Here is a 27,210-nt window from a genome sequence, read left to right as displayed (position 1 = left end):
TGACATTTATTTGATGAAAGATATTTTTTTTGTTGGACAAAAATGGAGTGGCGATGATTTGATTTTAGTGGATGTAACTGCTCACTGGTCAGATGTGTGCATGTATGGCATTGTGTGGTAAAACTGTACTTACCTAAAAGTCAACTTAAGAGTCCAATAGATGATGAATTAATTTGTTTTATTTTTATTTTTTTATGGGTTTTTCTGGTTGTTGGATCTTCCAACAAAAGAGAGATGATGATATCTCTGTTGCTTGAGAGGATTCCACTTATGGTGAATTATTATGAGTAGCACTTCATGGTAGGGTGTGGTGCATATATAGCCCATTCACACATAGCTAGTTGGTGACGAGTACAAGGACCTTTGTGGAATTTTATTTTTAAGCGTTCAGTATTCAAGCGAGTACTTCACGTGTCATAAAAAAACTAAAGAGATACTGATGGAAGTTGTCCATTTTTGGGGGTCTCAAATGGGCGTGAAAACATATAAGAACTCTTGAATGGAAATGGAAAAGAGATGTAATCTAGTTTCTATGGAAATGGCAAGATCTTTGACACAAGAAGATGGAGTTGACTCGTATCATTTTGACTTGGTTCTGATTTCTCTATGATATTTTTTTTTTTAAGAATACCAAGTTGGGCTCTTCTCCTACCTGTATAGAATAAACCATGCTGAGCCAAATCTTCTTTATTTAAAACCTACTTTATTTAGATCGGAAAAATCGTACCTAGAAATTTTTTAATCAAGCTCGTTTTCCACTGCATTGGGGATTTTTACAACGCACAGTCAAACACATTTGTCCGATGTCTTTTAGGAAACGATATCCTCACACATTTCTTGCTCCTGTTATAGCACTTGCCAGTTTAGACATAACATTTACACGATAACAATATCATTCGGAATTAGGCCGCACGTTCAAAGGCGACCGGATTGGGGTCTGAACTCAGGTTTCCACCACCAGTTGGGAGATCATTTTTACCCAGAATGGACATAGAGATTGGGATTGGGACCAGTAAGCCACTCCAAAATGTGTGCAGCTTGAAGCTCTGCAAAACTAACAATGACAAAGTCTTTATGGCACAAAATTGTCTACTGCCCCTCGCTGATTTGAAATAGCGTTCTTTCTTTACGAATAACACATGAAATAATACATCACAGAACACACCTAATGTACTATCATTTGACACAAAACATATACAGAATTGCCAGATAACGATCATCAAAATAGATACTCACAGTTCACGATGAAGATTTGGAAGAGTTACACCTCGCAAATGCAAACAAGTTCATCAAATCTGCAACTGAGACATTTTAGACGGCCTTGACTTGCATGATAATACACCTTCAACCATCCATGCCAAGCAACCGAAGTAGTGATCAATGAACTCTTTCTTCTGAAAAGCAAAACTTCCACATAAGCCATCATAACAGATCCAGGCACATACCACTGCACTCATGTTTGAAATCTTATCACTCAGTCGTTGAAATTTTAACGCTCATGAGGCACCCACACAGCCCCACACACACACACTCACACACAAAACACAAGCCTCTTCCATGAAGGGGAATATTGTAAGAAGATGCCATTCCAATTTGTTAATGAAAATAACGGAACTTTACAGCAATCCCGCAACAGCAGGCATAACACACCACACAAATTTGTGCACATGAGCATAAGCTGCACAAACATTCACATACACAGGAGCACCGACTGTCATACTTGAAAATGTTTAAATTCTCGTACAACCTTAGATATAGGAAAACCAGTCTCAACCTCAATGCAGGCTTCTGTTGAATTACGTAACAAGAGAACACAAGTACTAACAGACAATGAACACTGCCTTTCTTCAATACTAAACTGAAAGCATATTAGCTACATGTATGATTCGGCAAACCAGGAAAAAAAAATTGGAATAGTTTTCGCTCTTTTGTATGGTTGGGCATTTTCACCCTGATCCTAGTATGAATTTAAAGAAGGGGTTACACATGGTTCCATCAATTGTAGAGACCATGACAACACATTTATATATGCCTCCTAGCAAAACAAAACCTAAGAACCTTGCTTCTGGAGATGCAAGTCGTTAAGAGCAGATGCCATCAATTGCTCCCCAGTAACTGATCTACACTGTTTGACGAAATCATCTCTCGCCAGCTTTCCACCCTGCAACATTGAGAAATACCGAAAACATTTTATTCTTAGATTACGTTTTATTGTTCCTATCTTTCATAACCCACAGAGAGACAATATGACCCACAATTCTGAACCGGTGAAAAGAAGATTAACCTTCAACTCGCAAACCAGAGAAGACAGTTCCTGAACTTTAGAAGGAGGAAGGTAGCTCTGAATCTTCGAAATTAACATATCCACAGGGTATGCTCTTCGCACCGAACCTCCCAATTGAGCTGAAATTCACAAAACAAAACCAGTTATCATCAATGAAACAAAATAACACAAAAAAACAACCGTAACAAATAGAATCGAAAGAAACATACCTGGCACATAATTCGATTTGTAGCTCACAACACACTCGGGAAGAACGTGTCTATTCATGTTGGTCGACCATATCACATACCACTTAGGATTCATAGGGTGATCTGCGCCATTATCGAATTCCACACTAGAAGGGTAGCATTGCTTAGAACCTGCCTCAATTTTTTCAACACTGCCTAGTATAACCCGGCACAAAATAGCATATTTTTCGCCATTATCATCCCGCTCCGACTGCCCAGAACTGCAGAATTCAGCCATTACAATATCAAATTATGAACAATTCAAAAGGAATCTTGGGCAATGGGCACCCTCGACTATACTGCGGCAGTAATATCTCCAAGTCAAAGCCGTATAAACGAGAAATGGAGATGGAGAATGAGGGCCATTTGGTCACATAATTCCAATTGGGTTTTTGGTATTGTTGAAATGAAACACAAATTTGAAATTACCTCAGGAAAGGCACCGATAAATGCGAAAGGTGAAGACCGACGCCATGCGACTGCGGCCCAGAAACCTTGCTGGGTGCGCCGAACCCATGTGTCAAAATGCCTCTCACATCGCTGCCCGAGACGCCGCACCAGGCGTATACAACATTGGCCGAGCCCCGAGCCTTCTTGGTGATCTCAATCTGCTTCTGAAACACCTCCAATCGAGCCTTCTCCAACGGCCCGTCACGAACGCACTGATGAACTGCCGTCACAGCAGCCGAGAGATCGACCTTCCTCATCCCCGCGAGAAACAAATTGCTGCACACTGTGTAAACCCTCTCAACTCCTCCCACCAACCTCACATTCGGCCACTCCGAACTCCGTGGCCTTATCGACGATGTCACTTCGTCCTCATCCGCCGGCTCTTCCTCCGTCTGCCTCTTGCCCAAAACCCGACCCGATACATTGACCCGTCGGTTGATTTGGACCTTCGGACTATCCGACCCGTCCACCAAATCCTCGCTGACAAACGCCCTAGGGAAGAAGGGCCTGCCGTTCATGTCAATCCAAGCGATCGATCTCTGACTCCCAGCGCCCAAATCAATCTGTAACATTCGCACAAAGTCAAACAACACCGTTGACCCCTCCATTTCAACGCTGACCACCGCCTTGCGCTCCGCGAAACCTGCACGCAGAAATTCGACGATCGGGTTCGGCAAGTCGTTCCAGGACTCGTTCTGGAAAAACATGACCCGGGCTGGGGCGGCGCTCCGCTTGAAATTGGAGGGGTAGTGCATCCGATTGGATGTCCGATTGCAGAAGTTTTTAGAGCTCGCTGAGGAAGACGACGGCGAGAGGATCCGCTTCGGAACCCTAACAGTGACCGATTGGAGGATTTTCTTGGGGGAGGTGGCGGCGTAGGAAGCCATGGATTCTACTGCGTAGAGCTTTTCGAGCTAATGCGACGGCCTCACAGAACTCGAAGAACTCGTAGAATCAGGGGACATCGCGTTGGCGTACGGTTTTTATCGCGGGAATTTGGGGTTGTAGGAAATTACTAGAACGCCCCCTTGAAGGCGGTGCTTTTTGTTCGAATGGTTCGAGTTGACGAAAGGGTATGCGAGGTAATTTGCGCGTGGGTTTATGAGGCTGGCGATTCGGTTTACTTCGGCCCAAAGGAAATGAATTGAAGAGAGAGAAAAAGAGATGAGAGAGAGAGAGAGACCGTTGGAATGGATTAATGATGTGGATCTGGTAATATGAATGAGTTTTTATAGTGCACAAGGCGGAAGGAAATCCTATTGCGACAAGAAATCCCATTCTTACTAGGAAAATGAATAAAAAAACGGTTACATAAAAACGTGCATGGCACGTGACAAGGGAAATTATGAGGGAAAAATGGAAAAGTGAGAAAGTGAAAAGTTATAGGTTATGCAAGTGACATTCCACTGCGGTAGCAAAGAGAAGTGTTGTATTTTGCATCACAGTGTGGGTTCGAACTCCGTTGACTTTCTAATCTAATATTTAATCTAACAAATTTTTCTCTTTAAACCCTAATTTACTACTTAATATTCCCCATAAACCCAATTCAATATGTTGATTTATTTTTACACCCATTTGATTTTTACTAGGAGTTGAACGCGCCAGACTAAGAGGAGAAAGTGGTGGATGGATTTTATGATGTACATGGACTTTCCCCAGATTTAGCAATTCAAGGAAAAATGCCATCTTTCGCAAATCTTGAAACAAACCTTGGGAGTTCTGGATTCAAAGTTTCATTAGTAAATTGAAAAGTTGATCCTGTCTTGGAAGAGTTGGTGCAAATTGCACAGTGTATTGCTTTAGACTGTCCTGTCACCAATGTTGGTGTTTTAGTTCAGAGGCTTGCTGAACTCATTAGCGAACGTATGGGTGGGCCTGTAAAGGATGCAAATGTCGTATTAGCGAGATGGATGGGAAGAAGCACAGAGTTGAGTACATCGATGTAAACTAGTGTGCTGCCTATTGGATCCATAACTGTTGATAAACAAAGAGTGATCGTAAGATTTAATTATAATGTTTGAGTTTATTGATAAATTTGAGTTTTATTATTAATTTTATTTTGTACTTAATAGTAATTAAGCAATAGAGTAAAACAGACAATTAACATTTAAAATTTAAGTTGGGTGCAAAAAGATGTTACATGGGTTTAAATAAAATTTTCCGGTGAAAAATGAGAGCCTCACAATAGGCTAGTAATAATGTGGTTCAAGTTCGCATTTTGCGAAAATCAAACATAACACCTCTTACTTAGAAATAAGCCTAAACCTTATTTGTTAAGTACTTTCAGGGTTGTTTTTTTATTTATTTTTATTTTTTTAAGTAAAAACTAAAAAATAAAATCTCAATGTCAAATTTAAAAGCTCAAGAAAGTAATTTTCAATTTCCATTTTATAAAAATTAAAAATTTAAAATAGTTACCAAACAAGATTTTAGTTCTAAAAAAACATGAAAATGAAATAGTTATTCAACGTCCCTTAGTTATTTTTTTGACCTAGAAGTTAATTAAACTCCGACTTTCCGCATTTTTAAGTGGTTTCTCTTTATTGTGTGTTATCTTAATCAGTTAGAATTGCTTGGAAAGACTAAGAACATAAAGTAAAGACATATTGTGCCGGCTAAGGTTTAGTGAAAATGGTATTAGGGCCTAGGCGCGTTTTCTATTCCATTATTTACTTAATTAAGGAAAGTACATATGCATAAGAATTCCTAATAGACTTATGATGGCGTATCCTATTAGGAACTTTTTGACCTTCTTTCCAGAAATGATCTTATTAGGATTACGTACTCTATACATGTTATATAATAGAATGAGCTGCTAATTTAACATTTGAATTATTACCAGAGTGAAAATTAGGTCTTTAAACTAATTTTTTTTTTGTCGAAAAATAAGTCATTGAATTATAAAAATCTGCCAACTACATCCCTAATATTAGATTTGAAACTACTATATTCAATATTCCGTCAATTTAAGTCACGTTACTTGCATGTGATACACATTGGAAGGTAGATTGGTAATTTTTTGTAAAGAAATAATGTATGGAATTAACTTTGACGGGTAAATTAGACGTTAGATTTGCAACCTATATGAAATGTTAATGGGTTTATAAGTAAGAAAAAAGGGTATTATGCTCTAAAGTGTGTCAAGTGACTTAACTTGACGAAAAATTGGATAACATAACTTTGAATGTAATAGGAGGGTTGAAATGATCAATTTTTAGTGAATTTAGGAACTTATTTTACTGACAGAGATTTAATTTTTACTGAGGTGATAGTTTAGGAACTAAATTGACACATCACCTTATATAATATGCTCATTAGATTTCGTAACTTATCGGGTAGAAACCAATAAGTTGCCTTGCTACACATGTAGAGAGATTCAAGAATATTTCTATCGAATCTGTCAATTACTACTATTGTGTGGTTTAATCCTACGAGCATTTTACATTACCATGTGGTATCAAAGCATTTGTTCATATGATTAAAATCGCAAAGAACTCCCATGTTTTGAAATCGCCAACTTGCAAATAAATTTACTGCAAAAAAAAGGTTTTTGCTCACAAAGTCTGAATTATAAGGCCTTAATTTACTTGCATTGCCTTCCATTGCTCAAATTTTTTATTATTTTCAATTGAAAAAGGATAGACGGCCGATGTAGAACTGGTTTCACATAAAGCGAAATGTGCGATGGTTCACGTGAGGTGTCGAGTTGTAGAATGTACAAAATTATATATCCAAAAATTCAAACAATAATACAACATATCCCTCGTAATTTGAGGCCAATTCCTCTTATAATATTAACGGATTCTACGATTAATTTCACCGAGGCCTCTTACGATAAACCTTGTAACTTGGTTTGAGTGCCATGCCTCTCTAAACCTGATGCTCCATCACTTTTATTATTGAGTTTTTATTTTTTTCAAATTTTAAATCCGAGAAGTGTTATTTTTGTAATAGAAAACATAAGCTATGGGCCGAAGCCTTTTCACTTTTATTGGGTTTTCAGTGCAATAGTACACAGCCTTCCGGGCCGGGTCATCCTTAACCAGACCGGAGAAACCAATCCGGTTCACTATATTAGGGATTTCATGCTTTTGGCTTTCCAAAACCAAAGCACTCGTTCATCGGAAGAAGGGAACCAACGTCCAGGAGTTGAACAAGTTCTGTCTTCCGACCAAACGGAAACCTCTGCTTCTTCCGAATCCACCACAACCGGTGAGTCTTTGACTTTACCGATCAGTTTCTCATGTTGTCTTGTCTCTTAATTCTTTTTCCAAGGACAAATTTCATGTGTTTTTGCAATTTGGGGGCTGAACTCTAGTGTTTTGCAATTTGGGGCAGGTGAGGGAACTTTCATAGTACCTACATTTTCCTAGCTGCCAAACAAAATATTAGGGGTTTTGTTATGTCTGCTGGTTTTGTATTATTTGTTGGTAAAAGTGTTTGCAATTGGGATAAGGATTTGTTTATTATATTTTATTCGAGCGATATTCGAATCTAATCTAAACTACGAGGAGGAGGATTCGAAGTGGGATAAGTTACCGTAGCGTTTACTGTGGTTTTAGAGCTCTACTGACTATTTTCGGAGGCTCCGAATGTTAGATTCTTCTTATGTTTTATTGTTTTTGTGGTTGTATGCAAATTGCAGTGCTTTTGGTCTGCCACAATTTTGGGTAGAAATGTCGTCTCCATTGACGCCTTCGAAGAGACCACATGAGGAGAGCGTTACGGAGACTAATGGGAAAGGGAAGTTGCAGAAGTATGAAAATCTAGATTCTAGGCTCTCCGCTGGCAATGTTGCTTTCCGGGTGCTGTGCCCTGCGTCCAAAGTTGATAATGTCACTGGTGAAGGTGGCTCTGTCATATCACAGATTTTTCAAGACACTCTTGTAAAGGTCAAAGTTGAGGAACCTGTTCCGGGCTGTGATGAAATAGTTATTATCGTGGGTTCTGATAGAGAGAATGATGTTGGTAGTGAGCATAGAAAGGAGGATGGCGTTGAAGAGGCAAATGTGGATGAAAAGCAAGATGACGCTAAGGAGCCAAGGGAGAAGGATGAAACTCAGGAATCTGTTCCTATCGAAGATTCAAAATCTGATACTGAAGATTCAGTAACCCCATCTTTGCAGAAGGCTTTGCAACTTGTTTTTGAGAGAATAGTTGAAGGGGAAACAGAAACCGATGGAGGGGATGAAGAAAGTAATAAGTCTTTGACATTTGTTTGTAGGTTACTAGTTCTATCATCTCAAGTGGGATGCCTCTTGGGAAAGGGTGGTAGTGTTATCAAACAAATGTCATCTGAAAGTGGGGCACAAATCCGGATCCTTCCCAGGGATAAACTTCCGTTATGTGCTTCAGATTCGGATGAACTAGTGCAGGTAACTTCAAATATCAATATATATTATGTAATGCTATCAACCATTGCTGCGGAAATACCTACTTTAACGTTTTCCATTACTCAATTTTAATATAATCAGCAGGGTTGTCAAATGCTCATGCAATGGAATAGTGCGGATGTAATATTCCCGCATCGGGTGTAATATTTAATCATTGGAAATTTGCACATTACAGTTGACTTTTGTGTACGTTAATATGTTGACAATTCTGATGCCTAAAGATCTATTTGGACATCATATTTTGATAACTTTGCTGCAGATTACGGGGAACATTGATGCAGTTAGGAAAGCCATTGAATCTGTTTCCCAGCAGCTTTTGGAGAATCTGCCTCGCGATAGTGATGATTCCCTTCCCACCTCCGGGCCATCATCTAATTCAATCGGTCAACCTCTTCCAAGACCAGAAATATATCCACCACCTAACCATTCTCAAGGAGCTCCTGATATTGATCAGCCTGGAGATTTTGCTGATTCCCATTCTGCTGCTCATCGATTAAACCCTAAATTACATGGAAGTGGCATCCCTCGTAGGATGAAACCTTCTCAGGAAGTCCTAACTTTCCGCTTATTGTGCCCTGAAGAGAGAGTAGGCGGTGTAATTGGGAAGGGAGGAACCATAATAAAGACACTTAAGCAAGAGACAGGCTGTGAAATTAAGGTTATGGAAGGCGTGCCTGACTCAGATGATCGTCTTATTGTTATATCTGGTCCTGCGGTATGGTTTTGGATTTTTATTTTTATTGGACTCATGTTGTTTGCACACACATAAGACAAAAAGAGACACATTGACAAATAGAGACACGTACATGCATGCACATGAACACAAACTAAACTGTTTGACAAACGATTTACTATTGCAGCACCCAGATGATAGGATATCACCTGTCCAAGATGCTGTTATTCTTGTGCAAAGTAGGATATTCAGGGCTATACCTAATAGCAAGGAACAATCCATGATGGCGAGGCTTCTTGTTTTCTCTAATCAAATTGGTTGTCTCCTTGGAAAAGGTGGTGCCATCATTGCAGAGATGAGAAAGTTATCTAGGGCACATATCCGCATAATGGGGAAGGATCAAATTCCAAAATGCGCTTCAGTTGATGAAGAAGTTGTTCAGGTATATTTCTTTAGTGCATGTGTGGTTCTTTCAGCCTGACAAGGTTGGCCATATCTCTATCTGGGGTATCATTATATGTGAAGTTGCTGCTATTGCTTCTCAGTTTAGTTGCTGTAACCCTTTATGTGGATATGTGCATGTTGCTATTAATAGTCCAGGAATTCTGACTTTTTTTGCACGCAAATGTTACTTGTTTTGTCATATTAAACAAACTTGCCTTTTTTCTACTCAGCTGTGGTTGTTGCTAAACGGTTCCTCGTATTACAGATACATGGAGAATTTGAAGCCGTTAAAGATGCTCTTCTGCAGATCACCACTAGGTTGCGGCTTCACTTTTTTGGTGATGCATTTCCTTCTATAAATTATCATCAAAATCCTGCGTTTCTGGATCAACCACCATTTCAATCATATCTGAGGAGGGACTTCTCACCTCCAAGAATGCATTCGAATTTAGGCCCATCGTTTCACAAGTTCGATGCTGTTGGTGGCCTGCCCCCTCATGGTAGTTTTCATCCTCACGATGATCGTGCTCCTTTTATGCACAATATTCATAGGTTAGGTGCCCCCCCACATTTATCCGAGAGAAGACCTTGGGGTCCTCAGGTATTTAGTTGGTTTAGACACTTTTATTTTTAGTTTTGCTTTACAAGGTTTCTGTAATTCTCTACTTAAATCTTTTCTGACTTTTGTTGGTTTTTTCCTCTGTTGCTTCAAACTTTTGCATCATATGCTCGTTTCATCTTGAGATAACTTCATGAATTATGTATGGCGTTGATCTGCATTGTATGGTAGTTTGAAATGGGCAAGTCTAATAGTATGTAAGTTGCTGATTACGTTTGTATCCCAAACCTATCCACAGGGACTCCATGAAGGTGGTGGTCCACTAGGCTTGCCAAACTTTCCAGGCGCTCCTCAAAGAAGAATCCCAGGGTTTGGAGGAACCCAATCAGCTATAGTTACCAACACCACTGTTGAAGTTGTTGTGCCTGGTTCCCTTGTTCCTGTTATCAATGGTGAAGATGGTGAATGTTTGAAACAAATACGTCAGGTACATTCTTGATCCGACCAACATTGCCATATTATTAAATCAAGGGCTGTGAGGATACTTGGAAATGGAATGAAGAAACATGGGTTTGCTTACCACTTTAGGTATAAAATTAAATTAATGGTTACGAATCCTGTAAGTATTTGGTGGTGTAGTTCTGCTCAGCTGATTGAGATTTTCTCATAATCGCACTTCCGCATTACTCCTAATTCCATAGAAATAGGTCACCAGTTATTTCTATTGCTGTTGCATAATGTTAATTAAAGAATGTTATGTTCATAGTCTACCTCTGTATTGAATCGGCATAAAAAAATAATTGTCAGGATACAATTGTTGAACTAAAAGTTAAAACCAATGAAGTGGCATAGATACATAGACAAATGGAGAAAGCAGGTTGGTGACACTAAGAAAGAAAGAGGGGCGCGAGAGTGAACAGGAGGGGAAGCTAGGGTTTCAATATTGTCCAATTTTTTGCATAGTCAAGGGTTACTAAGTGTATCTCACTGTGCCTGGTGCTTTCTGATATGCAACAGTCCATGTCTTGTCTTTTACTTGGAAATATATTAAGCAGTTCGCAATATGCCAATAATTGTTTTTATTATTTGTACTAAACCTCAAATTTGATTGGCCTGTCTTACTGTTCGCTTGGTTTGCATTGCATGAAAAAGTTCAACTCAATTTTGTTGGAACTTCGAAGTGTATTTATAGATACATATATTTTGATTATCTATGATTTTGGTAAGAACATGCTTTGTTGAATGGCATTTACACTTCTAACATAACCAACACTGTTCCAGATTTCTGATGCAAAAGTTACCATTACTGAGCCCAAGCCTGGAGCAGTTGAAACTGTGATTATAATATCCGGAACACCGGAACAAACGCATGCTGCGCAGAGCCTTATTCAGGCCTTTGTAATGAGTGAGACTGAATCTTCGTGATTTAGGGTAATACTTTTTTTTCTTTCTTCTAATTTGGTCATCATATTAGGCTTATTATTGGATATATAGACTTTGGTATCATATACTAATACACTGTGGCACAATAGTAGCAAAGTATGCTTTGTTGGTTAGGTCTCTCTTGCTCTCGCTAAGTTGCTTGAAAGAACATTCCATATGGTTGGTAACATGTGCTATTTGAAAACAGTACCTCTGAAGATGAAGATTGAGATCAATGTTGCAGTTCTGAGAAGATTTATCTGAATCTAACAAGGAAAATTCATCGGTCCATACATGAAGAGCTTGAGTTCCTCCTCTTCAAGTTATGTGAGGGATCCCTTTTGGCGCCCATGAAAGTTTAAGAAAAGACCGGATTGGATAATGAGGTTGTAGTAAGTTCCGAAGAAGTTCTAATATCACTTTCTAACCTGGCTTGTGTATCTGAGCATGTGTTAAACTTCGATATAATATGTTGGATAACCTCACCATGTCAATTTTAGGTAAATCCAGTTTGTTCTCTTTTTTCTTCCCCGAAAAGAAATAAAACATGTTCAACCATCCTTTTTCAGGAGGACTCCGATGGATGACTTTAATGTTAGTAGTAGAATAGTAAACAATCCAGATCCTAGTCAGGTGCTTAGATGAGTTCAGATATTTACCTTGTGTTTGGCAAACATTTGGTTACCTTGGTTTGAATTAAATGTCTCGATTAGGACAGTTTTTAGTTAAGGTTCAGGTTTGTATGCTGTCTTTGATACTCGGTTTCGTTTTCTCCCTAACTGTTGATTGCAACATGCAACATAGAATCTATAACCTGCATTGTGCTACGTTGATTACATGTTTCTTAATGATTTTCTTTTATTTTATGCTTAACTGTTCTTGATTAAATATTTGTCGGATTTGTTTGACCGGTAGGGTAAACATTTTTTATGTTCTGATCAGTATAAATGAGTACATAGTGTTTAAAGTTTGAACTAAAAGGTGTTCTGGTTCGACGTCGTTGCCATTGATAGAGAAACTAGCTCAATTTTGTTTACCTGTTGTGAAAATTCAGCCGTATCCAAACCCTTGGTTTTAGTGGTGAGACCTGTAAGGATAAGTGGGAAAAAGGATTAGGATTAGGATAGGTCGAGGGTTCGCTAATCCACATTCCTTTATTTTCTTTTCCAACTCTGGCATATTAGCATAATCAAGGATTAATTACGTTTACTTTTCTTTTGAGAAATACTTTGCAACCTTGACCGGTTTGGTAGCTTCAAACTTTAGGAGATATTTAAAATTACAGACTTCATGAGTTTAGGGTTTTGCTGGAAACAAAGTGATCACACACTAGGTTTGTATAAATAGTGAAAAAAGGACTAGTACTATTGCTCGGTGTGGAAGGGCTTGTATTTCTTGACATCCGTTGCCAGACCTTGAATCGATGCAGCAGCTGCAATGAGCGAAATTACGAGGCACACCCAGCTCAGAATCTTCATCCAAGTCCAGGTGAAAGTGAACTTGGCCATTTTTGTCCTTGCAATGTACATCTCTATCGGGAAGTAGACTGTCAGCGGCCAGAAGGAGGCTGCTCCGAGCAATCCCAGGAAGTCGTTGAAGAACGGGAACAGCATGGCTAGGATTGCCGTCATCACCACGTATGCAGTCCTCCACACCAATCTGAAGGAGTTGACACAGAATTGACCACAGAACGGAATGTTAATGGGGTACTCGCCGTTTATGAACTCGCTTTCCGGCCACCATTGAGCGCAGCTGCTTTCAACAAACCCGAATATGGGCTGGCAGAAGACCTGAACAGTAAGAGTATTGTTATTTATACCATCTCTACTGGCGGTCATATTGCATAGGTAGATTGTTCCACATCTACTAGAATGATGGTAAGCAACATGGTTATGCTTAACAAGCGCTTAATTACCTGGTAAGCACCTTAACAAGCGCTTAATTACCTGGTAAGCACCGATTAGGTGGATGGCGATGCAAATGTTGGCGACATCGACTAGCCAAAAGGGTTCGTAGAATCCGAAACCGGTGAGAAAATTTCCCGGTGCATCATTCCCAAACGCTGCATAACCAACGCATCCGCATAGAACATAGAACACTGTGGTGGTTGTGATGCCAATGCTAGTTGCCCTCTTCATGGCTTTGTTTTCTGCCGGGGGTGATTTCAGTGTGTCCTGCAATTAGGCCAAATCCATCGGACACAGCCATAATCGTTAGGATTATTCTTAGAAGTAAGGATTCTACAACCTGTAATTTCTCACTTTCAATAGTCTGTAGTAATAGGGTGATGATTTCCGCACACCTTTTTTTAGCTTTCAAACACTTTATTTTTTGCTATTAGATTGAATGAATTAAAGAAATAGACAAAATTAAACAGATATAATTTGAGAAACTTTAAAAAAAAAAAGTGTTTATTAGTCTTCTTATAATAATAAAGTACACATCAACTTTTCTGCAAGGTCACGGAAAAATGACTTATCTATCAAATTACTTTGATCACCTACCCCTTGTTTTAGACTGTTTTGGTGAGAAACTACTTTCGTTAGAAGTGCTTTTTTTTTTTATTTTTTTTAATAAAAGTATGTCACCAATGTCGTTAAAAATTAATAATTTATTAAGCTATTCTGTCAAACGTAGTAAAAAACATAGTTTTTTACTTTATTATGACAAAGCACATTTAGTCAATTCAAAAACAACTTTAAACAAACCCTAATTAATTATAAATATGGCTACAAAAAATACTAATTTATTTCCATAATAAGGGACACGAGTGATTTAAATAATCACAATAGTAAATATACATATAGAGAATGGTCCAAAAATCAATGATTAGCATAAAACTCGTACATATTATAATAACCGAACCCTAGAGAAACAATATTTTTATTTCTTTTCTAGTATTATAATATAATTCCTGTCCAAAGTTTAAGGTGCTGATTCCCGGCTGATAAAGGAGCAACTTTAAGGAGATATGACGTCATAATTCATAATTCATAATTCATAGGAGGGAAGGAGAAAGACGTGACACAAATGACAATGACATTTACTATAGTCTACAACAACAAAAAAAAAGGATGGAGGACAAGAAAAGTAGAAAGAATTCAATTTTTTTTTTTTTAATGGTCCAAGTTATTCGGTGGAACACCTTTGATGATGGTCCTCTTGGAATCTTTTATAAAGCGGGCTGTACGGCTAAAAGGGTTAAATAATAACCTATGTGACACCACCTTACCGACATGGATAATTATATATTCTCTAATAACTTAATTACACATTTCTTTTCACTTCTAAATAATAGGCTTTAGATTCGATTTTCGTTAAAAAAGAATTTAAGCTACATTATTATGGTTTACCATTGTGAGGCTTAATCCACTACTTCACCCCTTAGTATAAATAATATCGCTTAATCGAAAAAAAAAGAAAAACTTAATTAAAAAACATGTTTTTAGAAGAGATGTGATTTTTGCTTCTAATTTTTTTTAAACGATATTATCTTTATTAAGGAGTGAGGGAGTCTGTTAGGTATCACAATAGGTTACCTATAATAATTTGATTTAAATTCATCTTTAACAAGAATTGAACCTAAAACCTCTAACTTATGAATGAAGATGATATCACCAGACAGTAGTACTAAATGGTTACTTTCTAATTATTTATAATTTGTAAACTGAATAATTTAAAGTAGGGTTAAAAGACATACAAAAACAAGCGTAAAGAAGGAGAAAATGAGTTCGCATAGATCTTTTTTCTTTAATCGTATGTGACAGTCTCTATGTAAAGATTAGAAGAATTTAAAATCTTTTAACTTTTCATTTTCTTACAAAATTATATTCTATACTATCTTAATTTACAAACAAGGAAACCAAGCATAAAGATCTAAACAATTTTTTTATTTTTCATTTTTTTTGTCGAAGATGATACTTTAATGTCACATCTCGGTATGAGCCTCTCATATTTCGGGCTCGACTTCACCGTAGCATGATATTGTCAGCTTTGGACCCCGACCATGCCCTCACGGTTTTGTTTCTGGGAACTCACATGAGAACTTCCCAGTGAGTCACCCATCCTGGGATTGCTCTCGCGCGAACTCACTTAACTTCAGAGTTCCTACGGAACCCAAAGCCAGTGAGCTTCCAAAAAACCTCGTGCTAGGTAGAGATGAGAATATACATATAAGGCTTACATGATCCACTCTCCTGAGCGATATGGGATGTTATATTTAAAGTATTCTAATTTAAGAAAAGAAGATTCTAACTTATGGCATTTTCGAACCATTTAACTTTATGGTTAATTACAGTGTAAATTAAGCTTCCAAAACATATTCCATTTTGGTGATGTGAAAACAAAATTAAATTTTATGTCACTTTTATTAATTGTCTTTTTGTTAGAATGGATAGGTTATTCCAAAACAAGTTTCTCACTTTGGGTCCTTATCACTTTAGGTTATCGGACCACATGTATCTATGATTTTTTCTAACCAACTTCGGATAAAATTTAACCTAGTTTGCAACTTGCTTAATCATTGAGTAAATTATCAAGAGAGATCCATGCACAAAGAGAAAGCTAGACAGTTCATGCTTTAAAGGGTTTTTTGTATCTACTAAAAGAAAACTGATAGACTAAACTAACATATTTATTGACACAGGTCTTAACATAGGTGGAGCATATCAATGTAAATGAGATATACCTGTATTAGAGAATATGTTAACAAGCATAACAATATTCGGTGTCCAATTTTTCAATTTTTAAAACCGTTAGGAAGTTAAAATGCTTGAACTATAAAGACTGATCATAGATTGAGTCGAGATATGAGTTGAAATAAGGTTGATATGAGCATATTTAATTTTCGACCTACACCTCGACTCATATATCGACCCTATCTTAAACCTTTTATAGGTCTATATAAATATGGAAAACCAGCACAGTTGTATCACCCCGACAGTTAATCAGGCACACATGTCAAGTTGGACGTATATCAATACGGTGCCAAAATATTTTGTTTTGATCTTTGTGGCAAAGGCAAAACAAGCCATGTTGCATGCATGTGAGATATGGATATGGAACCTCTTCCTTCTCATTTTTACTCTCCTCCAGTGTTCTCCTATTCGAACACTTACGATTAAGTCACGTTAACATCTTGTGTTTTTCTCGAAAGAGAGAAAGAAAAAGAAGAAAGAGAGAGAGGAGGAGACTAGAGGGAAGGAGAATGGAAAGGAAGAAAATCCTACTCCGTGAGACATATACCTAAATCATTGATATATGACAAACGAACACGCCCTAGCAAGCCGCGTGTTCACGCATATTGTTATGTTCATTTGCTCACCAAGGTTAAACAATTAGCTTAGTGGCTAATAGAGATTATGTTTCAACGACGCCGTAACATGTGAATTAATAATTTTATAGATAAATGTGACAATTATACTTGAAAAGTTTACTATCGCCTCAAAGAAATACCTAGTGATGCATATTTGAAGCAGTAAACACGTCATCACCTAAGATCGCTAACACGTGTATGTAGTTAAAATTTTGTCCGTCTAGTATTACTGATTGCATTTCTTACAAAATCAAGACTAATCACATTTCTAATAACACTTTTTGTAAAACAAGTGGATCTTACTTCTAGTAGACACAATATATATGGTAGGGTTTAGAGATTAGATGGAGATATATAGATAATTAGTGACTTGCCTGTATTTCCACAAGAACGGTAGAGTAAGCATAAGCAAAGGCAATGTCTCCAATGGCTTGGAATGTCTTCCAAACTTTCTCAGAGGCCGACACATCTATCCCAACTGTTCCTCCGGTTAAGGATGTCCTTGCATGAGGTCCACCTAATTCATTTTCCATACAACAATTATATACACATATGATATATCATCTGTATATATTTGAATCTATTAGGGTTTAGGTTTAAATATTTACTTATAACTTTTGCTAGGGAGAGGCCAAGTCCTATTGAGGAATAGGCAAAGGACATGATAGCTGCAACTATTGAGAGCCACCAGAGCTTGTGAAAGTTTTGTATTTGGCTGAGAAAGAGTTGGATGCAAGCAAAGATTATCATAAAAGGGTTATTTGATGTGTGACACTTCACATGATGGCCATGCTTGTGAAAACAATTCGACCTCTTCACCGCCCTGCATTATTACAAAACCTCAAAGTTAATTTCACTTCAATAAAAAAGGATTTTTATTTTTATTTTTATTTTTTGTAACTCAAAATAGTCCATGAGATTGCATAACTACTCACTTTGCCCTCTAACAATGAAAATTGATAGAAGTGGTTTCTGAGTTTGTCTAGCGTAAATCACTTTGGTCATTCTGTGAAAATTTGGTCAATATCCTCGTCAAATTGTCATGTGAACGATTACGTGGCCACCTTTTAAAGGTATATTTGTCAAATCAACCCATCCACTTAACGAGTATATTGACAGCTTTTTCACGGAATGATCAAAATGATTTACAGTGAACAAAATCAGGGATCACTTCTATCGATTTTCTTTGTCAGAGACAAAAGTAAGAAATTATGTTAATCTCAAAAGACTATTTTGGCTAAAAAGCCAAAAAAAGGAAAAAAAAAAAAGTTTCAACAAAAATTCTGTTTTAATGTAGAATAAATTAACGAGATAGGTACAGAACCATTGTAAGTATCAATATTGATTGTATATGACCTCTTAGGCTTTTCATAGTAGTTTGAGCGAGTGTAATACCTATATATATAAGAATATACTTATAATATTACTGCTACACTAGTTTGAGTTCAATAACTATAAGAGTCATACTTTAGAAGTTTAATATATTGAAGTTTGAATTCAAACTCTAAGTTTGATTTATATATGAGATTAATATATTAGTATCACACTCTTTTTTTGGGCATAATATAGAAGGCCTTATATATCTCACCCTCTTTTTCTCCAGAGTACAAAAGCTTTATACAGTTAATATATGGTCCCTATTTTTGCTGTTGTGGACCTAGATTCCTGCTGAAAAGGGGTATACACACTTACTGTATTCCAACAATATTAATTATTTAATACCAACTTAATCACATAAAGTTTTCATTCTCCCTATTATTTATTCACAAAATCGTGTTTAGTTACGATTATGTATATAGTCCAAATATATGTAGACTGCTGTACCATTCATTACTAACTATTAAATAGAGATATATATCTTCGACAAAAAAAAAAAAATTAAATAAAAAAATAGAGATATATACAGATAAATAATCTCATGAACAATTATGAAGCACGAGTTTATTGTGTTTAATACATATATACGTACATATATATATATATATTGACAAGGAATCTGATGAGTTGATTATAATATGTTAGTGGGATGAGCGGCAGCGGCTACTTACACCATGCTGATGGATGCAGTGATTGTGTAACCGATGGTAACACCGACCAGATTTGAATACTGAGCCAATCCACACAGCTGCACTTTTCTGCCTCCTGCTCAAACAAAACCCAGCAAAACTCCCCAGTTAATTACGTGACCATTGATTAATAAAATACAAAATAATGATATGTATATATTACCTAGATTGGCTCGTACGACGTCCATGTAGGTGTAGTTTCTTTTGCCGCTGACAGGGTCGGGAGACCTGTAACAGTCGGCGAGCAGAGTGGCGGTGAAGTAGGTGATGAAAGAGAAGGCCATGAGAACAGCAGGCCCTGCAACCCATCCTAACTGAGCTATTGCCCATGCCAGAGACAACACCCCTGACCCTATCACAGCCGTTATGATATGTGCACTAGCAGTCATCCATGTCCCTTCAAAAAGTCACAAAAGATATCATATATAAGTATATATATTTCATACGAAACAGTTGAACAGATTCTGAGTTCAAATGTCTTGGACGACAGGTAAGTGTATACGTACCAGTTCTTTTGGGACGGCCATCGTCGTCCACGTTCTTTCGAAAGTCACCGTTTTCGATTATTACAGGGTTCTGATCGATGTACATGCTAGTCTTCTGAAACTTCCCTGCCATCTCTCTCTTTCTCTCTCTCTCTCTCTCTCTCTTGATTCCTAGCTCTTAGTTTTGGTTGTAGAGAAGTTGAGAGAGCAATGGTACTTAAAGACCAGAAGGGTTTGATGATAGAGAGAAATGGGGAGTGAGGAGAGAATATATGAGCCAGTGAAAAGGAAAGGGCCCCTTGGGATGATGGCACGTTAAGGGTGAGGACCAGAGTCAAAGTAGAAGACTTGTGCAAAGCATGTGGAGTCAAAAAGGTAGGGTAGGGAATTGAGCCATTTATGAACCAAACATTACTTTAAAATACAAATATAGTAAAAAATGATTCTAGGAAACTACATGGTTAAAAAAAAAAAAATTTGTGTTTCATTGCATGATGTATGCAATTAACATTTTATATAAATTCATTAATATACGTGAAATATATACGTTATTTGCCACGTCAAATTGTATATAAATATGATACAAAAATATGATTTCGCTAATATTTTCTTGAAGCAAAACAAAATGGCTATAATAATAGGGCAATTGGAGAGCCTAGGATAGGGTAAATGGTTGGTACTTGCTTGGTTTGGAAATTGTCGAAATCATTATCATTAGGGTTTAGTGTCCTTGTGCACCATCGATGGTGTGATAGGCTTAAATTAAGGTCTCCTACATTCAGTGGTGTTTTTGGATTTGGTCCATCCATTTGGTGGGTTTCAATGGCATCCATTGATTGTGGATTTTGAAAGTTAGTGTGAGCAATCTCTCTCTCTCTCTCTCTCTCTCTCTCTCTCTCTCTCTCTCTCTCTCTCTCTCTCTGTGCATTTTCCTAATCTCATATTTGATATTTCTCATACACTTGTGCCTTCTGGTCGCTCTACTGGCGACGTGAAAATAATACGGTCTCATATTTCTCACAAACTTGCCTTCGGGTCCCTTTACTGGCGACTTGAAAATAATACGGAATTGTTTGTTTAGCACAGGCACTTTCTTTTTGTATTCGACAACTAGAGAAATGCTAATGAATTCTTTTAAAGTAGAACTCTTCTTAAAGTTCTATCACTTCATAGTTTTATGTTAATTTATGCGACAACATTATATAACATTGTGCGAAAAACATAAAGTTTTGTCACTTCACAAGAAAATCTTTATTTTAAGAGTCTCTTTAGCATTTATCTCAACAACTATTTGATCATTCACCTTGATTGAACTGTTATGATTAAAAGATGTATGCTGGCCCTTGCGGCTGCCGACTATTTTCATCACGCCTCTTCAAAGACAAGCTAATTATAGCTCTTAGCATATAATGCTGTACCTTATTAGTTATTAATTTGGAAATATTCCAACAACTAACTTTTGCTTGGTACACACTAAAACCTTTAGTGTCACCTTTTTAAAATTTAGAAATACAGTCACGAGATCGCTTAAATAATGATTCATTCAAATTGTGACAATCCATTCCTAATTTTATGATTTTATTAATATTAAAAGAGTGAATTGACGAAAATGCTCTTAGAAGCGAGGATGTTGACTTTCGTTGATCAGTGTATTGTGAGACGTATGAAACATTCTTTTAGCGTATTCATGTAGTACTCGTCACTACGAACGCGTAAGCACAAGCAGAATCGAATTTGAAGCTACGATAGAGATTTTACAGACTTACAAACGTGAAGGGCGATTTGGTAATTTCAATTGGGAGACATTTTGTGACTTGTTTTGTGAGCCACGTGGAGCCACACCCTATACTCCTCATTCTCTTCCGTGTCTCCCATTCTCCGGGCTCTTCACTCATTTGTCACTCTCTTTATTCACCCATTATCTTGCTAAAACCTCACTATTCAACTTTCTCTCTTTTCATTCATCTCTCTCAGCTCTCTCTTAGACTCTCCTTCCTGTCCACCTTTCATTCCCGCATCTCTTTTTCTCTGTAAAACCATCATCGACACCACCGGCTATCATCTCTGTCAAACCCACGCTGTGAGACTACAACGCCACCTCCACTAACTTTTTCAGGTGATTAAGGTGGGACGCACAAACCCGAGCCTAGACCGAGACCCTTGCTTACGAACTCAAACCCAAACCTTGACCTCCATGTTTTCCGATGAGACTTCACTATTTTCCAACCAAGGTAGGCCTTGGGAACCCCTTATCTCTCATCATTTTCGTCATTTGTGAAAGATTTTAAGGTTTTAGGCCTTTGTTGTAGGGTTTGGGGATAGAAACCACTCGGGGAAACACTCCCCAGATTCCGGCAAACTCACACGACTTTGTTGGCTTCTTCGACCATTTTCCCAGCCACGACAATACCTAGTGATGGTATATTTCATTTCCTTTCCTCTTAGGCTTTAATTTGGTAGGTAAAATGTGAAAAAGAGTTGAGAAATCAAGCTAATTGGACCTCGTTTTGTTCTATGGAGAGATTTCCAGATTCCGGTGGTTGCAGCGGCAACCGTCCGGAGAAGAAGGGAGGAAAAAAAAAAGAAAAAAAAAGGGCCCAAGCTCAAACCCCGATCCGCGAGACCGACCCGGATCCACTTAGAGATTGAAGGGGAATATTCCTTTGGAATATTCCGTTAACTTTAACATAACATCCTTCCGAGGAGGGAATATTCTGTTAAAATTAATTGTTGACCGTTAGTTGACTTTTTGAAATTTTCTCGGAAATACTCCTAGGCTAATTTCGACGCCTCGAGTCCCTTTTTGACATCCATTTAGTGAAATTTCAAAGTTTTAATGTAGTTGGCCACCGGAGCGTCTCGATTGACTTTTTAGGGTTGATTGTTGACTTGCCATTGACCTTTCATGAAAATTGCCTGGGACCCCTCTTAGCATATTTTGACTCTTTGATTCCGAATCCGCACTCTATTTTCCTTGATTTAGTCGTTTAAGTTAAGTTTTACTAATGGGTCCCAATATTATGCTTAGGTGCGATTACTATCGGAGACTCCAGCTTTCCCTGCTCAAATGGATGTGACATCACAAGTACCTCTGAGTGGGTCTTTTCTTTTATATAGTATATATATAATTGTTAGTTTCCATTTATACATTTCATAAAGAGTTTTCCACAATATGCCTAGATTAGTGTGACATTTATCAGATTTAGCGCATTGATAGAAATTATGGCATTATGCTACATCCTACGGGATGCACATGTATGTGTATTATTATTAATGCCTTAATTATATTTCTGCCCGTGATTAATTTTATGTTGACTAGAATTATCGTATCATTGTGGTATGACTATATTTATGTTCTCTCCTCATCGTTTGCTGCACTGGTGTTAGTACTTGCCTGAGTCATGGCCAATCTTTCATGTGTATGTTCACATCGCACCGTACACTCAATTTGGATCCATTGTATGTGTCAATCTTGTCCTAGATTGCTATAGGCAATTAGGACTCGTATATGATGCGCATAGCGCCAGTCTTCACGGGATGGTAGTACTAGAGCGTAAATCATTATTACACCTAGTCTTGTTCATGTTAGAATACCTTTGCATGAACTCGTGTATCAGCATATGTTGATGAGCACTCCATATGATATGTTCATTCCTATGAGATATTGTGATTACTAGTAGTTATATGCCTATTTACGCATTTTGTGATGCATTGAATTCTTGAGATATTGCAGGCTGCTGTAAGTTTTTTTATATTATAGTACATAATATGTATATTTTGGAAACTATATTTGTTTTATGGTGAGAGGTTATAAAGTTTTCAAAAAGATTTTTATAAAACTTTATTTTTAGGCCCACTCAGGTTTTAATAGCTGAGCTTTCGTATCGACGAGGATTCTTGGCAAATCTTGGAATTGGAGATTACCTTCGATGATATAATTCTCATTTACTTTACTGTACTTTACTTATGCTCCAACATCACGTGTGAAATAGTTTCATTTCTGCTCACAAATGCACTCTTATATTTTAGGCAGTTTTAGGTTTAAATTTATTCACATTTTCCACTTCACTACACTTTATGGCTTCGTCACCTTCCAAGTGTCGGCCAACACAACTCGATTCGGAGTCCAGGTGGACATTCTGGATTAGGGTGTGTCACAAATTCCCTCAATTTGTTTGCGTATTTGAAACTTTTGAGTGGTTAAATTTGTAATGAGTTATATATTCACAGAGTTTGATAGAGTTTAATGGACTTTTACACACCTTATGTGAATTTTGAGCGAGTTCCTTCAAAATTTAAGGAGAGGGGCATGATTTCTTAAAGTTTAAATACATTATGAAATCTCTACAAATTCATCAAAATCCTTCACTTTTTAATATACTTTAAAATCAAACCCTAATTAATAAACCCATACTATTATAGACTCTACCAAATTCTTCATTGAATACACCAAGATACATATAGACTTTTATAAACTTCTTTAAAATCCTCCAGATTTTCTTACATTCATTTAGAATCTTAATTAAATACTGTTGGATTTTAAACTCTTATTATATCCTTCGAAATTAAATACACTCTGTAAAAAAGTAGTCTTTGCTATTTTGGAAATTTCCATATCAATTCCCACTATAAACTTAAACATGCCATAGGTTAATTAATTGATCAGTAATACACACACACACACACACACACACACACATATCTATTTTATTATGTAACATGGTAGATTATGGCCAATTCAGTATTTATTTTTTCACAAAAACTGTTTCACTTTAAAGTTAAGTAATAAATAAGTGTTTGATAAAAATAAAATATTTTGCTTCTAAAAGCAACGACATTAAGGCTCAGTTTGGTATTGTTTTTTTTTTTCCACAAAAAACTGCTTCACTTTAAAGTTAAGCAGTAAAAATAAAACATAGTATTTATTTTAAAAGAATTGAGACAACAGCTTTTAAAAGCAGACTGTAGGTTGCTTTTAAAAGATGCTTTGATAAAAAGCAGAGTTGAGCCTTTAGAACATTCTTAATTCCTGTAATAAGCTCTTTAATTTTAAACAAAGCATTATTTATCCTTCTAGACACTGTTTTTACATTGTCTTTCATACTCACCGCACTTTTAACAATATAGTTTGTCAAACACTCAGCTGCTTTATTTTGCAGCTGATTATTCTTAAAGCAAAGTAGAAGCAATTTATTAAAAAAGCACAGCAATTCCAAACTGGCGAGCAGCTTTTAAAAGCAGTCTGGATGTTGCTTTTTTAAAACTTCCAATCACTTGGTTAGATACTTGAAAAAACAAAAGTTTTCAATTTACCAGAAATGCAACATAGTACACCAAATGTCATAACACAACTGGTTAGATACTTCAAAAACAAAACTTTCAATCACTTGTATTATAACATTTAGTGTATCGTGCTGTGTTTTCAGTACATTGAAGATTTCTCCTATTTCCTTCTCTTTTGTAGAAAGCAAAGCAGGATTCTCATTCTCATCGGTCCTTGGAAGACAAAATTAGTAGAGAATAACCAATGTGCATTTTTCCACTGCTGGTGGTGCATGAACAAAGCATTTTACTTATCCTAAAGAACTCCTCTTTGTCAGGGTAAAGAAAAGCTAAAGGGAAGTTTTCTTGACCATGTGTTTATTCTCAAACTCAATCATGAAAATCTTTTGTTTCTTCCTTTCCACACCCTTCTGAATGCATCTTTTTTTTTCCCTTTTAAATCACAGATTAATTACTTGATTCATCCATGTTGGAATAGCAATCCAAAACTAGTGGAAAAGGAGAATTTTGTTTTTGCAGCGAGACGCAGGTCAAGATAACTTCTGAAAAAAAAAAGATTTATGCTGGAGTTGTAGAATTATTCTTGTACGTTTTTTGAGTCCTAATTTGGTATGCTTTTAGTTTCCTTTGATTTTGGATAACATGTCCTACGTACCTGGTATAGTCAAGGTTTTGGTTGCTTACAGATACACCTTTTTAGGTATTAGTTAGCTTCCTTTTAGGTTTAAATCTTCTCAGGAAGATTACAGCGTTTGCAAAAAAAAAAAAAAAAAAAAAAGGAGCAGCTTTGTAGTTAGTCTCAAAGGAGTGAAATATTGTGCTTTTGCATCCTTAAACAACGCTTCAACCGAAACATTAACAGCAATTTGAGGCTTAATGTTAGGTATGATATATACCCGAAACATCAGGGGTGCAATAAATTTCAATAAATAATTAAAAGCACTGACTTGTTTGGTGGCTAGCTGCATGTGTGAATGGAAGAGATAGATGGTGGGCGGACAGAGAAGAGACAACACAATAATTGACGAACAAAAAACCAGTTGACTTCATGCATGGTCGGTCCATGCAAATTGCAATGGTTGACCCCAGTTGACGGTATTAGGGTTTAGGGTTTCAGCACACAAAAATTCACTCTTTTTTGTAGGGAAAATTTAGAGAGATAGAGGAAGAGGGGCGGCAATTTTTATTGTGTGTTATTTTTCTTGCATGGCGCCTTTATTCATATTAACTCGAGAGAGGATTTACGTGTTCTACAAGGAATACAATAGTACACGAGTCTACTTCATGTCTAACCTTACTACTAATTTACGACACTCTTCACAATTCTGTCAAATACACACACACACACACACACGTATATCAAGATTTCACCTTTCTTTCCATTTTAGCCACTACAAGTTTCTAAAGCCAACTCTTGAAAAAGGATCCTTTCCGGATCCCTTTCATCAAATCCACAAATCTGGATCCTTAAAATTTGATTCAACGGTTAAAGTTATTATAACTTTTAAAGGGGCCCGTGTTTTTAGCCGTTTGATCCAATTTCAAGAGTCCGAATTGATAAGTTTGGTGACTTTGGTGGAAGAGATCCGGAGAGGATCCCTTTCCGTTGAGGTTGACATGATCCTTGACACTTGTAAGCCACCCATCCCAATTCCCCATGACGACCCATCCTATCTTCTTTCTATTCACCCCACCATCTTTATCAAATTAGGTCATGATCATTAGACGGCATGGTTATCAACAAGCATGATTGACCTAGCTAGAACATTCTAACAAAGATAAAAGATTGAAAGAATAACAATAGGTTAGTTAATTTCATGGGGGTGCAAAGGACCAAACTCATACGAAGTACATGTGAAGATGACTTGAGAGTAATAATCAGACGAAAAATAATGGTAGCCGGAACATAAGAAATGATATTCGATCGAGGTTGGAGGAGCTATAACAAAGGAATCAGTTGAGGCCGAGAACCAATTCCATGCAAAAACCCTACTCCTCATTATTATAAGTTAATGCGAAGTTTCTTAATAGTGCTTGCACTAAACGTGACATTGTTCCTCTATAAATAAATATGTTTAGAAAGTAAGTATACAAATTGGAGGAAACCCTCAATTCAATTAGGATTGGTACTTGCAGGGGAAATTGTTAAACAAATCAATTAGTGTTATGTTTTGTTAATTCATATGAACATCTCATTGACCTAAACTTTAGACCGATCGATATCAAAGTTGGTCTTAATGCATATATAAAATTTTGTAGTGGGAGAAAAAGAATGGACCAAAAACAGAATGAATATAACTCGTATGATTACGTTAAGAACTTAAGACGCATCTTGAATGGACCAAAAATATAATATTTGATGTCACTGGCACACTTCACCTTCACGATTCACCATGGCCCATGCAGTGATCGAGCTGTATAAAGTTACTTTTAGAGACAAGACAACTCCATTATCTTCTTGCATATAGCTTTTCGTTATTGGTTTTGATTCATTTTTCTAATTTAATATATTTTGGCTTTATTTTCTGAGAGGGACCACGTTCGCACGGTCCAGTCGAATTTTCGGAATAATGTACTGTTGTATTCACTTTCGCTTTCTATATGTCACCC

At 37.0% G+C, this 27,210-nt stretch overlaps 3 protein-coding genes across 3 annotated transcripts; 1 reads left to right on the top strand and 2 right to left on the bottom strand.

The window, feature by feature from the left end:
* Window positions 1-785: 785 nt before the first annotated feature.
* On the bottom strand, window positions 786-4,156 carry LOC103928194 (probable inactive poly [ADP-ribose] polymerase SRO3). Its single transcript, XM_048581552.1, has 6 exons — window positions 2,941-4,156; window positions 2,494-2,732; window positions 2,285-2,403; window positions 2,059-2,161; window positions 1,237-1,394; window positions 786-1,054 (listed from the first exon to the last, which is right to left on the bottom strand). The coding sequence occupies exons 1-5, from the start codon at window positions 3,846-3,848 to the stop codon at window positions 1,378-1,380; spliced, it is 1,386 nt and encodes a 461-aa protein (XP_048437509.1). The 5' UTR covers window positions 3,849-4,156; the 3' UTR covers window positions 786-1,054; window positions 1,237-1,377.
* Window positions 4,157-7,027: 2,871 nt separating this feature from the next.
* On the top strand, window positions 7,028-12,020 carry LOC103928195 (KH domain-containing protein HEN4). The gene is made up of 8 exons (XM_009337202.3): window positions 7,028-7,173; window positions 7,607-8,336; window positions 8,614-9,069; window positions 9,215-9,469; window positions 9,737-10,072; window positions 10,329-10,517; window positions 11,312-11,461; window positions 11,661-12,020. The coding sequence occupies exons 2-7, from the start codon at window positions 7,638-7,640 to the stop codon at window positions 11,453-11,455; spliced, it is 2,079 nt and encodes a 692-aa protein (XP_009335477.2). The 5' UTR covers window positions 7,028-7,173; window positions 7,607-7,637; the 3' UTR covers window positions 11,456-11,461; window positions 11,661-12,020.
* A 642-nt stretch (window positions 12,021-12,662) lies between these two features.
* LOC103928196 (amino acid permease 6-like) lies at window positions 12,663-19,553 on the bottom strand. The gene is made up of 7 exons (XM_048581551.1): window positions 19,339-19,553; window positions 18,996-19,229; window positions 18,815-18,908; window positions 17,375-17,589; window positions 17,141-17,283; window positions 13,399-13,626; window positions 12,663-13,242 (listed from the first exon to the last, which is right to left on the bottom strand). Exons 1-7 carry the CDS (start codon window positions 19,448-19,450, stop codon window positions 12,817-12,819), a joined length of 1,452 nt encoding a protein of 483 aa, XP_048437508.1. The 5' UTR covers window positions 19,451-19,553; the 3' UTR covers window positions 12,663-12,816.
* Window positions 19,554-27,210: the final 7,657 nt, after the last annotated feature.

This window comes from the organism of the source record quoted next, unplaced genomic scaffold, assembly GCF_019419815.1.
Source record: "Pyrus x bretschneideri cultivar Hongxiangsu unplaced genomic scaffold, Pyrus_bretschneideri_v1 Contig17, whole genome shotgun sequence".
Taxonomy (NCBI): domain Eukaryota; kingdom Viridiplantae; phylum Streptophyta; class Magnoliopsida; order Rosales; family Rosaceae; genus Pyrus; species Pyrus x bretschneideri.
The sequence above is the reverse complement of the archived record's forward strand: the minus strand, read 5'-3'. Positions and strand labels throughout refer to the sequence as shown.